The 16,539-nt window shown below is 34.6% G+C and overlaps 1 protein-coding gene across 1 annotated transcript in view; it reads left to right on the forward strand.

Moving 5' to 3' along the window:
- Nucleotides 1-16,539, forward strand: part of Exoc4 (exocyst complex component 4) — a 662,437-nt gene that overhangs the window by 181,294 nt on the left and 464,604 nt on the right. The window contains exons 8-9 of the mRNA XM_090333323.1: nucleotides 9,440-9,585; nucleotides 13,329-13,417. Of these exons, the coding sequence (XP_090189449.1) occupies nucleotides 9,440-9,585; nucleotides 13,329-13,417 (235 nt within the window). The remainder of the gene's footprint in view (nucleotides 1-9,439; nucleotides 9,586-13,328; nucleotides 13,418-16,539) is intronic.

The raw sequence follows: 16,539 nt of genomic DNA on the forward strand, positions 1-16,539 counted from the left end.
AGAACCACCTTGTTCTCTGTATCCTGGAGCCTTCTGTTGCTACATGGGAAATCCCTTTACTTCCCTGTCTTTACAGTGTTCTTAAGTCCCATTGGAAACCTATGCAATATAGTTCCTGGCACTTATTAGATATAAAATAAATGTTAATTGAATCTGACTCTGCACTTACTATTTCTGAAGATTTTATTTTGAATGAAGGACAAGTAAAATTTTGTGTCAATGTTCACATATTATGGATATGCAATAAGGAAGAGTCTTTAGTAACTAAGCTGCTAATCGAAAATTCTTGGTCTTAGCCACTTAATTGAATAAACTGTCTCCAGAGAGCAATTTGGGTCTTTTCCAAGATGCATTAACTCTTTCAGGTCATTAAGGTTGTACTTATCTCATTGGAGCAGAAATTTAATAAATAGTATTCCTGTGATGTGAGTAAATTAATGTACCTCAAAAAGCCTGAAGTGTCTCCATGGGTGTTGTAGTTATACTCTGGGGAGCTCATCTGTGAATGTGGAACATCTATAAGTAACTGCTCTTTAGACTATCTTACTTTCAATTTAGGTAACCTATTAAAGAGCATCTTTGTAGTTTGAGATTCTGTGTTACAGTGTTATAGAGTTACAGTGGAAAAACCTGGCCTGATATTAGAGGCAGCAGAGATTGTAAGTAACTGCAAGACACAGTTCTTGAGAGAGCCAAGCTGCTATGTAGGTTTTATTTACAGTGAGAAAGCAGAGTTGAGTTGCCAGTTAAGATTATTGTTAATCTTCTAGAAGGTAAGAATCATGACTGGTTCACACTGTAATTTCATTCATCTTTATTTTCTCAGCACATATATTTGCATATATGAACAAGTATATACATATGTATTGTTATAAAAAGATGAATAGAAAACATTTAAAAATCTTTATATATGCCACTTCTCTCTGTGATTATGGCTTACTAATTTCTGTTAAATTCCAAAGTGATTCTGTTCAAAATGAGAAAACCAGAAAAAAAGCCCAGATTTATTTATTTATTTATTTTTAGATATTCTCCCTGATTTTCTCATAGTTTCAATCCAGGAGTCAGGTGATTGCTAAGAATGGTCTACTCTACATATTGACATATTGCAATTTACATTTAATGGGGCAAAAGGAATCAGCTTATTGTAATCATAAGATCAAAAGCAAGGAACATAGAAGATCACTGCCAAAAGACCTTTCAAAAGGAGATAATGGAGATAAGGCCTGTAGAATACCTTCAAAGTTCAAAACTGCAGCACCTGTTTATTTCCTCCTTCACGGTATGGCTTCTCCAGGCATGCGAACTCTGTTTAGAAACATCTGACTGGCGCTAAAGTGGCCTATTAAACTTCTTTGTTCCTTTCTTGATCATTCCCCATGCTTAGAATGGATAAGGTGTAAGTGGAGAACAAAAAACAAAATAAAAAAGCAACGAAAAAGATAAATTCAGATGCGATGAAAACTTTTGAGAGTTATTTAGGAAATGAGACATAATGTAGTTTAATCACTTCTTAATAATGTAAAACAACTAACAGAAACCAACTTCACAGATGTTGATTGGGCTATGTTATAGCAATGTAAGACTTAATCAGAGGAATGATGACGTTGAACTAAATCAGGAACAAAGTTGTTCCCTTAAGTGTCATAAGTGTAAGGTGGGAAAACAATTTGAGGCTTGTCATCTATGTGAATATAATGAACATCTGATTTAGAGGGGTGAATTGGATTTATTAGGTGACTTGAAGAAGACAGAGGAGTCACAGCTAATTACAGATTTTGATGCAGTGGGACAGAAGAGTAGATCAGCAGTTATAAAATAACAATGGCATTAGCAACAACAACAACTAAAAGGAACTAAGGAAGTTTCCCTATATCATTGTCTCTGAAGAGTGAAGAATTTTCTCTGTTGGATCCATGCTTTAGCATTTACTAAAACTCTGCTGTTCTATATATTGTGAAAAATGAGGTAGTCTTGTAGGCAATGGCTGTGATGTAAGTAGGATGGAAGGGGCAGATTTGAGTATCAACTGAAAAGTAGAAGCCATAAAAGGTAAAGATAGAAGGTGTAAGAGTCAGGCACAGATATTGAAGTTGTTGTTAAGGGCAATGTGGTAGTCAAAGCCATTGAAGCTTAGAGAATGAATATTAATAGAAACTGGGTTTAATGAATGGTCTTTATATAGAGCAATGGGAAAATGTAAAATATTTATGAAATAATGAGGACTTTGTGAAGATAAATTCCATATATCATTTTGTTTATTTTAACACATATAAAAATGAAGCAATGTTCTGAGTGATTTATGGAATGAATTTAGTTCAGATCATATGTGGAGTAGATATTGTCCTTATTTATAGATCAGAAAATTGAGGTTCAAAGTCATGTATAGAGAAAGTACCTAGAATGTATTAAGAAGGAGCTTCATGTTCGAACATCAGAACAATCTGTTAAAGATTAAGCATTTTAGATGTATTATTTCTTTGGATTTTCATAACAGTTTTAACAACTAGTCTATATTATTATCCTAATTTCATAGTAAAGGACAGCAAGGCTTCAAGAGAGTAACTTGGCCACGGTCACTTGCTGAGAAATAACAGAGCTAATTTCAAGCCCAGACTTTATATGTTTCTAGATTAGTCTCTCATTTTGTACTGCTAAAGATGATACATGACCTCTCTTTCATAGCAGTTGTCCAAGTGCTTTCTGTATGCAAATCAGTTTTCCCAGAGTTTTAGCACAAACCAAAAAGGAAAAGACACATATTTGTTTGAATTAGAATGAACATTGTAGTCAGACAAAATTCAGTTGAGAACCTTATCAAAGATGAGGTATCTCCAAAGAACAGTCATTGGACTTGAGAAAATGAAAAAATGGCTGTGATGACAGGGTCATTAACATGGTATGCTGAAGTATAGGGGGTCTTAATATAGAGTAAAAGTACATGAGTTAATTAATTACAGAATTAAACATCAGTGGATGAAGTAAGCTAATGGTGTAAGCCTGTGGAAAAAAGGCTGAACCCTGATGAGTCCTATTGGTGAGAAAAGAGAAAGAGAATGAACTTTAACAAATGTGGAAGAATTAGCTAAAGAACAGATCAAAGTTGCAGTTTATGCATGAGATTACATTTTAATTTTTCTCTAGCACATTGTCTACTACTTTTTAAGAGTGAAAAGTTGAAATAACAATGACCAAAACGTTAGGGGATCTAAAACATGTAGGATTGAATTGAGAAGTGGAAAATTTAGTAATTATAGTTGGGGATTTAATGCTTGTTTAAAAATAATTAGCAAAACAGCTAGACAACTACTGAAGTCATGAACACCATGTCAACCATTTTGACCCAAACTAACATGTATTGCATGCTGCATCATGCCAATTACCTCAGAGTCACATAGAATACTTTCCATGACAGATCTTATATTGTACTATCAATTAAACCTCAATACATCTTAAATGGATAACTCTGCCAATAACAGACTTAAACAAAAAGCAGGAGGAAAATATTACTTTCCAAAATATTTCAGAATAAAATAAAAACCTAAATGCATTATGAAGGAAGAAAAGACATAATAAAAATCTCCTTCTACTCAGAGCTAGCAGACAGTATAAACTCAAACCCAAAGCAAGGAGAAAATAGGAAAAAATAAAGGCTAAAGTAAGAAAAAAAAATCAACAAAGTGTAAACCAGAGCAATAGTGAAAAAATAATGAAACCAAAAAGTGGAAGTTAGGAAGAGCAACTAAAAGAAATGAGAGGATATTAGAAATGCCATAGTCAAGGTAATAGAAGAGATGTTACGAAAAACCCCATGAAATTTGAAAGGTTTATAAGGGAATCTTAGAAACACTACCAAGTAACTAGAAACTTAGGGAAAGCAGGCAAATTCCTCGAAAGACAAAATATCAATACTGACTTAACAGGAAAATTGAATTTTCTTGGAACAAATTAAATTAGTATTTCAAAAATTTCCCTACACATTCATCATCTACACTGATACACTATCAAATACTTAAAAATTAGCTAGTACTAATTCTTTGCAAACTCATAAAATAAATATTGAGAGACTATTTGTTCTAATAAAAGCTAAATTTACCACAGGAAACTATACCTTACTCTTATGAACATGGATATCTTGAATAAAATATTATCACATTGTATATCTATCAGCATGCATGCCAAGTATATTATATATTGTAATGAAATTTGAATAAAAAAGTTAATATACGTTCATAGCTTTGGAGCTGTTGTGATTCTTTGCTAGGGGAATCCTAGATGAGTACCAATGATTGCAAATGAGGGAAATAATGGAACCTATGTTCCATTGGGGCTGGCGTACTTCACTTAATATGAACTTTCCAAGTCGTGGAAAGTAAGTATTATGAAGGAATAATTAAATCTAGCAATTGGGGAAAGAGAAGAAAAGCTATTTTAGGTTAAAGTTCTTGTCGCTTGTGCAGATATTCAACTGATTTGAAGTCCATCGTTAAAATAAAAAAGCCAAGTAGACATCTCAAAATGAACTCTAGGATATGGAAACAATAGGTTTATGTTTGCAATTGTTGTTCTTAATGTACCATGTGAAGTTATTACTTTTTCTCTCTTTTTCCCTTCATGGTTTATCTCATGTTGTTACTGTATCTGACTTTGTTACCTGGTATATTGTATATATGTTTATTTGAAACAGGAAAGGGAAGGGGAAAAAGAAGATGATTGGGAGGGGGTGGGGAGAAGGAAATGGGAGGAAAAACATGAGAAGGGGTATCAATGTTCAAGAAGTAATGTACCCACTACCTGATGAATGCAACTACAACCCCTCTATACATTACCCCGAAAATAAAATACTATTAAGAATTTTTTGTATATACATTCATTTCTTTATTTGAAGAATTAAAAAAATGTTGATATATTAATATAATCAAGGTCCAGATTCACATAATTGCACTAAATTCAGAAAAGTATGCAATAATTTTTGATAATGATAATAAAAAAGAAGAGACTTTCTCAGTCCAATAAAGAGCATCTGCGAAAAATTAGTGGTTATTATTAATTCATAATGGATTTAAAAATTTGAAGGGTTTTATTTCTTGAATATACAATTCAGTAGTTTTGGATCTCTATTGGCTTCAGGTAACTGAAGCAGTGGAAAGCAAAATCATGGATCGTGAGGGTGTTAACATCGTTCAGTTACCTGAGACAGATGATTTGAGACAGGTTTTTGTTAGGTATCCTGTTCAATTAGAAAGGTAGTGAATACCAGAAACTGGATCCAGATTTCAGTGGCTAACTCTAGATTCTAGGTTCTTTCTCTGCCACATTCTGCAGAGCTTGTCTTTGATACCTAGCAACACTTTTTTAAAGCTTATTTTATGATGAATTGTAAAAAAGTATTCTAAAATTATTACGTTGATGGTTGTGCACTATAAAGATTTTAATTAGAATCTTGGATGACTTCTATGATACATAAGTTATATTACCCATTCTTATGTATTTTTTATTATTGTTCTTGGCTATTTGATGTTTTCCTTAATATGTTGCCTTTTCACCATAGTTCTTTCTTTTCTGAATAACTTTTTTTTCCCCTTCTGTGTTGACGCTCAGGATTATTCCTAATTGTACAACCTCAGCACCACCAATTCATCTTAAAATCTCTATTATGGTCCTCTTCATCCTACTCCTGCCTCTCCTCATTTTATTTTTTTATAACTACTTTGTGCTTCTCTTTCACTCTCCTCTCCATATATAACAGTTTTTCAAGTATTTGTTTGTGCTCCCATGTGCACTACCCTGTTTTTAAATCTTATCCTCTTATAAACACTTAGCCATGTCTTCGGGTTTTCCACTTTCTCCTTTGTTTTTTTAGTCACAAATAAGCAACTTTTGCTGGATAAACATGCTGAAGGAAGGATTTATAAAAAACTTTGTGTTTATATTCTTCCAGATACTTTGCATATTTTATGTTAAATAAATGTCTGTTTAATTTAAGGTATATAAAAATTGTTTTGGAAGTAGTTAAAACTGTATTTCCTTCTAAAGAACATCTGCTGGAAGAAAAGAATAAAAATAACAACAAAACATAACTCTGATCTAGACTTTCCTGTTCAGGTGTTTTGATGCAGCCCCAGAAGTACATGTGTATTCTTGGAATTTCTTAATGTGTGATGTTTTTTATTTATTTATTTTTTCTTTTGAATGCCAAAGTAATGAACTATTCATAAGAACATACTAACAGGGCCTTTAATGGTACAATTGCCATTGATAATGAATGTAATTAAACAGGAGGCCATTCCATTTTGAAAATGTTTGCTTTTCTTTTGGTTCCCTTTCGTTCTTTTATGGAGCTATAGGGTGCTTTATCAGTAACTTTTTTGTTAGCATTCCTTTCTCTGTCAACTTTAAGAAGAGAAAACCTGGGCCGGGAGTTTGGACTAGTGGTTAAAGTGCTTGCCTAGCATGCATGAAGACTCGGGTTCGATTCCTGGGTACCACATATAGAAAAAAAGCCAGAAGTGGTGCTGAGGCTCAAGTGGTAGAGCTCTAGCCTTGAGAAAGTCCAAGGACAGTGCTCAGGCCCTGAGCTCAAGCCCAGGACTGGCAAAAAAAAAAAAAAAAAAAAAAAGAGAGAAAACCTCATAGTTACTTTTTGTAGTAACTCTAAAAAAAATCTCTTTACTAGTTATTAGTAACTAGATAAAAGTCTTTATTTAACATTATTGTCTTATTACCAAAATATCTCTGTTGAAACAGTTCAAGAGGGTTTTCCTCTAGATATTGGATAGTCTCGATCCAGTCTGACCATATTTCCTGTTTTGACTTTTTTTTTTTTTTAATTGGTTTTAGGGCTTGGTCTCCGGGCCTGGGTGCTGTCCTTGATATTTTCAGCTCAAGTCTACCTCCTGCCCTACTCCTGCTGCTACAACCTCACCTCTGGTTTTCTAGTGGTTAATTGACGTTAAGAGTCTCAGGTCATTTTTGTGTCTGGGCTGGACTTTCAGCCTCCTGAGTAATTAGGATTACAAGTGTGAGCCACCCCACCTAGCTCTGCTTGGACTCCCCCCACCCCCACCCTCAAGGCTGGGCTGTATCTTCTAGGAAGAAGGCAAAGTAACTCAATGACTTTTGTACCTTTCTTCTAGCCAGATATGTACCGTTTTTTGAGTAATTTTGTCTCTCTTCTTGGCCTTCATTAAAAAGAAAATTATAGTTATGAAGGGGAATGGTCCTATAAGAAGAGTTCTCTAGTTGGGTCTTGAGGAGGATCAGGAATAATTTATATGTATCATACATATCATATGTTATATGTGTATGTTTGTGTATATATACACGTATATACATACATACATATATACACAAACATATCGCTGTGTATATATAAGTATATTGTTCTTTGGATCTCTGGTGATTACTGTTCTGAATTTATTATTTTCTTTCAGAACAGTGGTTATTTATGTATAAACATGCACACATGTATATGCATATACGTGTAGATATATATGTATATTTCCTGCTATATATTCTAAAATAATGATTTAAAATGACAATGAAAAATAAAAATACTTTCACTATGCCTAGAGCACAGATTCTTGGCCATCTGCATTTAAAAAATGTAAATTCTTTAAAATTCTTGAAATTACAATGTTTCAAACACACCAAAGCATGATAATGCCTCTAAGAATTTGAGTCTTCATTCATGTTGGGAATCTGATTACTTTTTCACCTTCTTATTGCTTATCTCTTAGTAGCTTTCTAATTCCCAGATTTGTTTAGGAGGATAATTAAAGTATTGTTTTACCATGTCATTTTATGTATAAAAATTTGGGAAGCAGGAATGCTTTCATGTGATACCAAGGTTTTACAAAAACAGTAATTATGACTTGACTGTCACTCATCTGTCCTTTGATATCATAATTAAGGGATAAAATAAACTTATTTAAACTATCATAAAGAAAATGTGTTAGAGAGAGATTTGTGGAACCAAAGTGTATAAAATCTAATACTTTAATATTGATTAACCATTGATGATACCTAATTCATGGAAAACGTGAGGATTCCAACTTTTTAAATATCCTTGTTGTGAGTTCTGTGGCTTTCTAGTTCATTCAACTGAATTTTCTCTTTGCTGGTTGACTTAATATATTTGAGGTTGAAGTAAGATCTTATGTTTTCAAAATTTTCTGATATATGTAACCAATATTCATAAACAGAGACACACTCACTTTTAAAACTTGTCATCTCATGTTCATGGAATATTTAATAAAACTCATTTAACAGCAGTACTGAAAATTGGACCTATCCTTTTATTAAATGAATTACATGAATAGATTAATGAATAAGTGTGACTTTGAATTTCTGAAATGCTTTTTCTTCACTTCCATGAAGTAAATTTGATTGCCTACCTGTGTATCATAAAGTTGCAAGTGTGGTTAGTGATTACAGAAATAAGTTGGTTTGCTTAGTTTACCCAGCATTGGTACCTTGGTAATTTCTTTTTTTTTTCCCTTCAGTCCTCGGCTTGAGCTCAGGGCTCTGTCCTTGGACTTTGTCAAGGCTAGAGCTCTACCACTTGAGACTCAGCACCACTTCTTCTTCTTTTTTTTTTTTTTTTTTTCTATGTGTATGGTACAGAGGAATCGAATCCCGGTCTTTGTGTATGCTATGCAAGCACTCTACCACTAGGCCAAACTCCTGGCCCCGGAACCTTGGTGATTTTTTTTTTTTTTTTAACCTTGGTGATTTCTGTTCTGAATCCCCTTCTTTCATTCATATCAGGGGGATTTTCTCTTTTTAAAATTTAGGTCTTAGAAATTCTAGAGCAGCTGCTTCTACCCCTGCTCCCCACCTCTAATACTCTAAAGTGAATTGGTTTTGAAATTAGAGCTGTTTGCAGTAGTTGATTTTACTTAATAAAATTGTTTTTTTCTTCTCATCTCAAGATGAATAGTGTCCTTTTATATGCTTGCCAATCTGGATTTCTTAGTTTCCTTGACCGCCTGTTCTATACCTTGCCCTGTCAGATTAGTTGGGTTGCTTGTAACTGTCCTGATAGTCTAAGGTGTAAGAGTATAAACTTGAAACAGTCCATCAGGGACCATTTTACAGTTCCTGAACCTACCTGAGTGTCATTTCCTTTCTTATAATTGGAGAACTTACCAGACAAAATTTTCTTCAGTAAATGAAATAATACATCCAAATGGATCAGCACCTTCTCTGAAGCTCATTAAGCCCCAAGCTTCTAAGACTACCTAATAAGAAGTAAATTATTATTAAAGAAGAATCTTGTATAACTCTTCATGATTAGGTAACATGTAGATGTCCAAATCTTGACTTCAGTCTCTAACTGTAAAAATGAATAGCCAGAGGTCAATATCTTAGGAAAATTATGTCAAAGGTTTTTATCACATTGTAGATATGAAATTGAACTTTTAATCTGGTTTGTCAGATGCTGTTGACTGAGTATTTGGATATGAAAAACACGAGTACGGCCTCTGAACCATCAGCTCAACTAAGCTACGCGAGTACTGGACGAGAGTTTGCAGCTTTTTTTGCCAAGAAAAAACCTCAAAGGCCAAAAAATTCTCTTTTCAAGTAAGTATCGCTGTGCCAGTAAGATACCAAGGTGTCAAGAAATGTTAATTAGATTCAAGTAGAATGATTTTCTACTTTATTGACAATTTGTTGAGATTGATGTAATTTGTAGAAAGTAAATATGTAATCCTGTTTTATTTATTTATTTGGTTGGTTATGGGGCTTGAACTTTGGGTCTGGTGTCCCTAGCTCTTCAGCTCAAGTTCATTAGAACAATCTTAGAACCAAAGCTCCTGTTTTAATCCTTTCATACACATACAGGAAGTAGTTGACATATAGAATAGAGATACAAAAGAATTTAAGTAAATTTTATGGTGTCACATGGCTAACGAATGGTAGAAGCAAGATTTAAATCCTGGCAGTCTAACTGCAGACCTGTGTGTCATGAGGGATTAATAAATATTACATAAATGATATTTATAAATATAAACTGAAGTAACACCTCACTGGGTTGGATTAGTTATTTTTCAGAAGCTGAGGCTCTAGTATGTTTTTCTGGCTCACCTTTGATATTTATTGTTAACTTGGATTGGTAGTATCCTTAGTAATTAAGAAAAGCTTGAACAGTTAATTATTTTGTGGTTTAATGGTGAAGAGATTTGAAGTATCCTTGCCCAGAACGAAATCCATTTCGTTTATTGAATAATGCACTTTTAAAAGTGTATTATTCATGAGGTAGACACAAAGCAGTTAAAATACTTCAGGCTGTAAGTAATATAAAACCACACATTGAACACATGACAGGACTGGACAATTGTGTTACACATTAAAAATGAATGTTGGGTTTCCATTGTTCAGCACTATGATATACAGAATGCCCAGCCTTTCCTTGCTCTGTCTTTTCTATTGTGATGACCGATGTTTGCATTAGTTTCATGGTGATAAAGATCATCCCAAGGAATTAAAAATAGGAAATGGTTCTTCCTTGAATATTTTATATTTTATTTTAATATATAAACTTCAGTCTTAATTTTAAGCTTACAGAATAGAGGACTAGTAACTGCTTAGAATTCTTTTATATTCACCCCCAATTTTCCTCTTAATATCCACCAATATATTTGTTTAAGTCTATGAGCCAGTATCAGTATAGCATTATTAGCTAAAGCCCATGGTTCACCCTAATTGGTTCATTATGTTACACACTTTTAAGAGATGTGCCAGATGCATAATACCAGAATAGTTTCACTGTCCTAAATAACTTCTGTGCTATATACCTAGTCTTCCTTACCCTCCTCCTCTTCCTCTGGGAACCATTGATCTTTTAAATTTCTCTAATATTTTTGCATTTTCTAGAATGTTCTATCGTCAATCACATGGTCTTAGTTGCTGCCACGTAGCATGTAGCATTTTTGGATGGATTTCTTGCACTTTACCAATAGACAGTCAAGGTTCTTTTGCCTGTTTCTATGACTTGTACCACTTTGCACATTTTCATTAATAAGTATTGAATATTTTTCATCATCAATCTTTTTAGCTATTAGCAAATTCCTGCTGCCAGTTCTCCTGAAGTTCTAGGATTGGAGGTTAGGTCTAGGATAGGTATGAAAGCAGTGCCTGGCAAGGGGAAACTGACCACTTGGCTGTTGCATATCAGGCAAGCCATCTCTGGAGCTGGTTCTTCAGATGGAGAGGAGCTGCTTTTCTGCATGCATACCCAAACAGCAAGGGAGGAAGGAAGCAGAACCCCCAGATAGAATTGTATATAAGTCACAGACTTAGCAGAGGAAAAAGACAGTGAATAGAGACAATTAAGAATGACTTAGATGCTGTCTATTCAGGACCTTACTTCTCTTTTCTTTCCTTTTTCCCTTTCCTTTTTCCATCTCTGCCCCCTTTCTGCATCAACACCCATTCTAGGTCCAGGATTTTTTTAAGCTAAAACAAAAAAACCCAAAAAACTATTAGAACCACTTTGGAGAGTAGGAGCACATATGTACAACTGTATAAATTAAGCTTTAGCATTTTTAGATTTCATGATTGTACTCACCATTTTTAACTTTCAACCTTTCAGCTTTTGAGTTCACATATATCACACATTCAGCAAGGATTTGTGAAGTTTTGAATTATTGGGAAAAACTCCAGACCCTAAAGTGTTGGAGATGAACAAATTAACTTAAATAATTATTACACAGTTATTATTACAGAGCAGTAATAAAACCTTTCTGACACAAAATTAGGTAGTCACTGACGATTTGCCTGTTTCTAGTCTTGGTTCCACTATTAATGAGCCATGAGTATCTAAATTCTCCTGTGTTATCAAACATCGGTGCCTTTAGCTATAAAATAAGGAGGTGAGACCAAATGATCTCCAGTGCCTCTTTTACTATAAAATTTTCTCAATGTGTGTCTTTTTACAAACATAAAAAGAATTCCTGAGTAGTGAAAATATATCAAATCATAAAGGATTAAGATTTTGGAGAGTTGTAATCTGTTTTTTTTTTTTATCACATCGGTAAAGGACTTTATTACCCTCTTTAATTTGCCCTTAGCCAAGGTTAATTGTGTTTTGTTCTCTGCTTTTGTACAATGTGAGTTTCTCTATTTTTGCTTGACTTTATTTTTTTCTTCCTATCTCGGATCAATAGTTGGCAGCGTGTTTTCAGGAGGTCAGTGGCTTCTTTTCTGCACTTGACTGGCAGGTGGCACTTTTGAAGTACTGCACACTTTGCTTTCCTTTCAACTGTTCATCCCTCTTAGTTCTTGGTAAGGTTCAAAGAGGGGATCAGGTAACCCAAGTAATTCCCTCACAGACAGAGCTTCATCTTCCTTGTGAAGGTATGGGTAAAGAGACATCCTTAGAAAATGCTTACTATCTTCTTTTCTTGTTTCCAGAGATCTGTCTCATCAGATTATTGCTCTTGAGTTATCTTGTTTACTCCTTAGTACTAAGAGTTTTAAGATAGACTCCTCCTTTTGTCAAACTGTTAACCTGCCTTTGAAAATCCTAGGTTTGAATTGAAACCTCTTAGTACATCAACAATGTAATAATTCCTGTTGTTTTCTTCTTTTTCCAGGTAGGCTTCTTCATGAGACTTATTTGCATTCATTGATTTAGGTTTTAGAGACCCATTCTGTATCACAAGCCTATCTTCTATCTTTCTGAAAATGGAAACTAAATTCTAGATGTACTAATGCACATTATGTAGCTTGATATTTTTGAGATCTTTTGTGAGGTTGCAGATTATAAACCTAGAGCCATTGGGGAACAGTTTTTTTTTTTAAGACTTTCAGAGAGACACCAAAGATGTCTTACTTCTTTGATGTGATTATCTAGCATCATTTCTACTATACTAGTCCTCTGGTTGAGGGAATTGGGAAGGGAGGCATATCTCTGCGGTGGCACTTATAGTCACATATGATTTTTGAGCTGGCTAGTACATTATCAGAATGACTTTATAGGATGCTCTTATTGTAGTATGTATACGAATTCTGACAATGATGGTGATGGTCTGAAGGCAAAGTGGAGTGGGAGCAGACTTGTACTAGTTGAAATGGAGAATGAGAAGTAGTTCTAAATAGATATTATTTTAGAGGAATATTGACCAGGGAACATTGTCTTTAAGTCAGGGTTTTGTGCAGCTGTCTTTGGTCTTTTCACAATCTGGCTAAAATGTCACAATTGTGAAATATCAAGGAGAGTCACATAGACAAGAGTAGACTGTGTGGTGAAATATATGTCCAGATACTCCCTATAAGGCTGCTTTCTCTCCATTTATTTGGCATGTTTCTCTCTTTTCTTACAGGTTTGAATCATCCTCCCATGCCATCAGTATGAGTGCTTACTTGCGAGAACAGAGAAGGGAGCTCTATAGTCGGAGTGGAGAACTTCAAGGTAGGTAATTGGACTTCTCTGGAAAAATTAATTTTCTGGAGGATGAGCTGGAGTATTTGTAGTATGTGATCTGTACTCATGAGACTTGATTATTTTATCATTTAACATCTTAAGTGAACTTTGTGCCTTGAGTTTTTCAGAGTGTGATTTTTAAATTACTTTGGAATTCTGGATGGGTATGAGCATGTTTATAATTTCAGATACATTGGAAATGCTTAGAATGTTTTGCTGTCACTAGTTAACATAATTAAACATTTAGTTTTTAAGACTCATCCTAGGTATGTAGCAAAACATCTATACTGTCAGTTATTCTGTATTTGAAGGTGATTGCCTAGTCTACTTCCATATTTATCTTTGATGTAAAATTTCTCAAAAGACCTGCTAAGTTGCTCCAATTTGTATTATACTAATGGTTCCCCAGTTTCTGGGTAGTAATCAAAAGCAACAACCTAAAAATACATTCTAGGGTTTTAAGAAAACCATTTTGCTCAGTACTAAAATAGTATTTCCATACATTCTAGACAGCATATGGTGAACTTCTTATAGGAGTAGAGCATAGTGAGGGTTGCAAGCAAATGCAGGAATGATCCACTCTGTGGTCAGACAGGAAATGGAAGAAGGAGGGCAGTGGAGGCTCTAGCAGGTAGCTACTTCCCAGGAGAATAGGATTGTATAGGAAATGTGGAACAAGATGACGGCACAGGGTGCATTCCTAGAGGGAATGGGTTTGTACTTGAACTGTTACTTAAGGGTGCAGCAGGACCCTAGGACTGGTGAGTCTTACTTATTCAAAAAGTGTTCTGATTTTTATTTCTTTTCTGTGTTGAAAAGGAATAATTTATATTTGTTTCCAGAATTTTTATCTATCTGTCTTCTATTGTATTAGCTTTCTTTAATGGTGAAAAAACCTCCTTTTTTTAGAAACCTGAATTCTGATGATTTCATTTTTTAAGGTATTGATATATATTTTTAAAGAGCAGCTTTATGTTCACATTGAATTGAATAGGAAGTCCCCATGCACAGCCTCCCCCACTCTCAGTATCCTGTACCACTATGAAGCCTTTCATCTGGCTTTCAAGATGAAAAGGTAGATCACATAATCAATGGGGCAGCAATACAGCCTGCCACTCACTCAGATTCAAGCATTTTTAGTCAACAGAATAAATGACTGATAGTACATTTTCTTCTTCCTTTTTAGACAGGAAGAATAATGAACACTCTATTCTATAACCTTGTGGCAAGATTTTTAGTTCTCTGTCACTGGTCCATGTTCTCTTGAGAGACAGTGTAGTGTGGCAATGCAAAGTCTGGATTCTGGGCCCAGATTGCCTACATTAAAAAAAAAAAAATCCAGACCTCCAACTACTGGTCTTGTAGCTTTGGGCACATAGCACATCACCATCACCTTCTGGTTCTTCATTTTCTTTTTCTCTAAAGGGAATCTAAATAATTGTAACCACTGGCTGAGGAGATTAACATCATAAGAGTTTAGATGCAACCAATGCTTAAAAGAAATTGTATGACATTTAGAGAACATGATGCCTTCCTTTTTTCCCTTCCCATATATGTTTCTAATGCTATGATTTAGATTTTTCAGACATATTCTGTTTGTCCTTCATCTGTGATATGTAAGTCCTGTTTGACTTTCCAACTTTAGTTGTCATTTGTTCCACTGAACTTTCCTGCTGACTTCTCTCTTCAACCCTGTGCTTCTGTGTGAGGTGTGTATGAGCATGAGCGCGCGCATGCGCGCGCGCGCGCACACACACACACACACACACACGCACGCACGCACGCAAGCACGCACGCACGCACACGCACATTGGGGCTATGGTTCCTGCTATGCATTCCCATGACATTGTTACTGTTTCTGAGTACATGCCATGCTATAGTGTGTCAGTGCTTTCATGCCTGAGTTTGCTATAAAACCATAAGCTCCATACATGTTTTTTTTTCCCAACTAGAAAGATTTTTATTTGGAAAAATAACACACTTTTATTTAGTTTTTTAAACTGTTGCTTACAAGTATTTTTTTAAAAAACACTTTATAATTATTATTTCTTTAATTTTTCTTTCCATATATTTCTTATTGTAATTGTAATTGATAGAAGGGTTATATTATATTCACCAGATAGAAGGTGCATTACTTCACAAACATTGATACCCAACCACACATGTTATCAGGTTTTATTTCCTGTGCATTTGCAGTTCTTGGTACAGTGAATGTTCCATAAATACTGGTTGGTTCATTGGCAGAATAAATGTGGACAGTTAAGGTTTAAAGTTGAATAGAGAGATCACTTGAGTGAAAGGAAGAGGCTCCACATGCTGGAGATAGGGGTAACCATCACTGGACAGGCAGGTTGCCATGTACGTTTAAGTTTAACATGTGGCTGTGTGTGTGTGTGTTTTCTCTGCAATTATCCTGAACACAATGATAATCATTAAAAAAAATACTTTGTACAGACACATCATGCACGTGATGAGGGAATGCATAAACTGACTAGATTTTATAAAAGTTGGATTTGTTTCATTCAGGAGTAAAAGTTTCTCTGATGAATACTTTTAAAATTTCAGCTGGAAAACAAAGAGGAAATCACAATTATCTCCCATTAAAAATAGCCATCCAGTTAAAATGTTATCTTTCTATGAATCTGTCTGGTCCAAAGACTGCAGTGGGATCTGCATTTTAGCCTCCCTTGAAAAGGCATAATTGAATAGTTGATCTAGGCATAAAGAGACTGGGGAAGATTTTTGTCTCTTCTTTTAATGCCACGTGCTTCCAAGTTATTTGTTTCATGGGTCAGCTTTTCCTTCTGTTATTCAGGGGCATGAGAAAGAAACTTACCAGAAAGACCACGAAAGTAATGTTAAAATGCTCAAATTTCACATAGATTACATTCCTTCCAATGTTTTCCATTTATCATGAAATTAAAAATGTTAGTATAACAATGCATGAGGAGATCACACAAATGCAAAAATGACATTTCTTTGATATCAAACCATCTCAACTGGGTCTCATGGGTAGGGTACAGATGGTTCATTATATAATCTACTGTTGTCAGTTGAGCTAAGGAGATAGGGGGGCTGCTACTTCAAAGTATGTAAGATAACAAGTGGAA

Source organism: Megascapheus bottae, chromosome 5 (assembly GCF_031878675.1).
Source record: "Megascapheus bottae isolate mThoBot1 chromosome 5, mThoBot2.hap1, whole genome shotgun sequence".
NCBI lineage: Eukaryota > Metazoa > Chordata > Mammalia > Rodentia > Geomyidae > Megascapheus > Megascapheus bottae.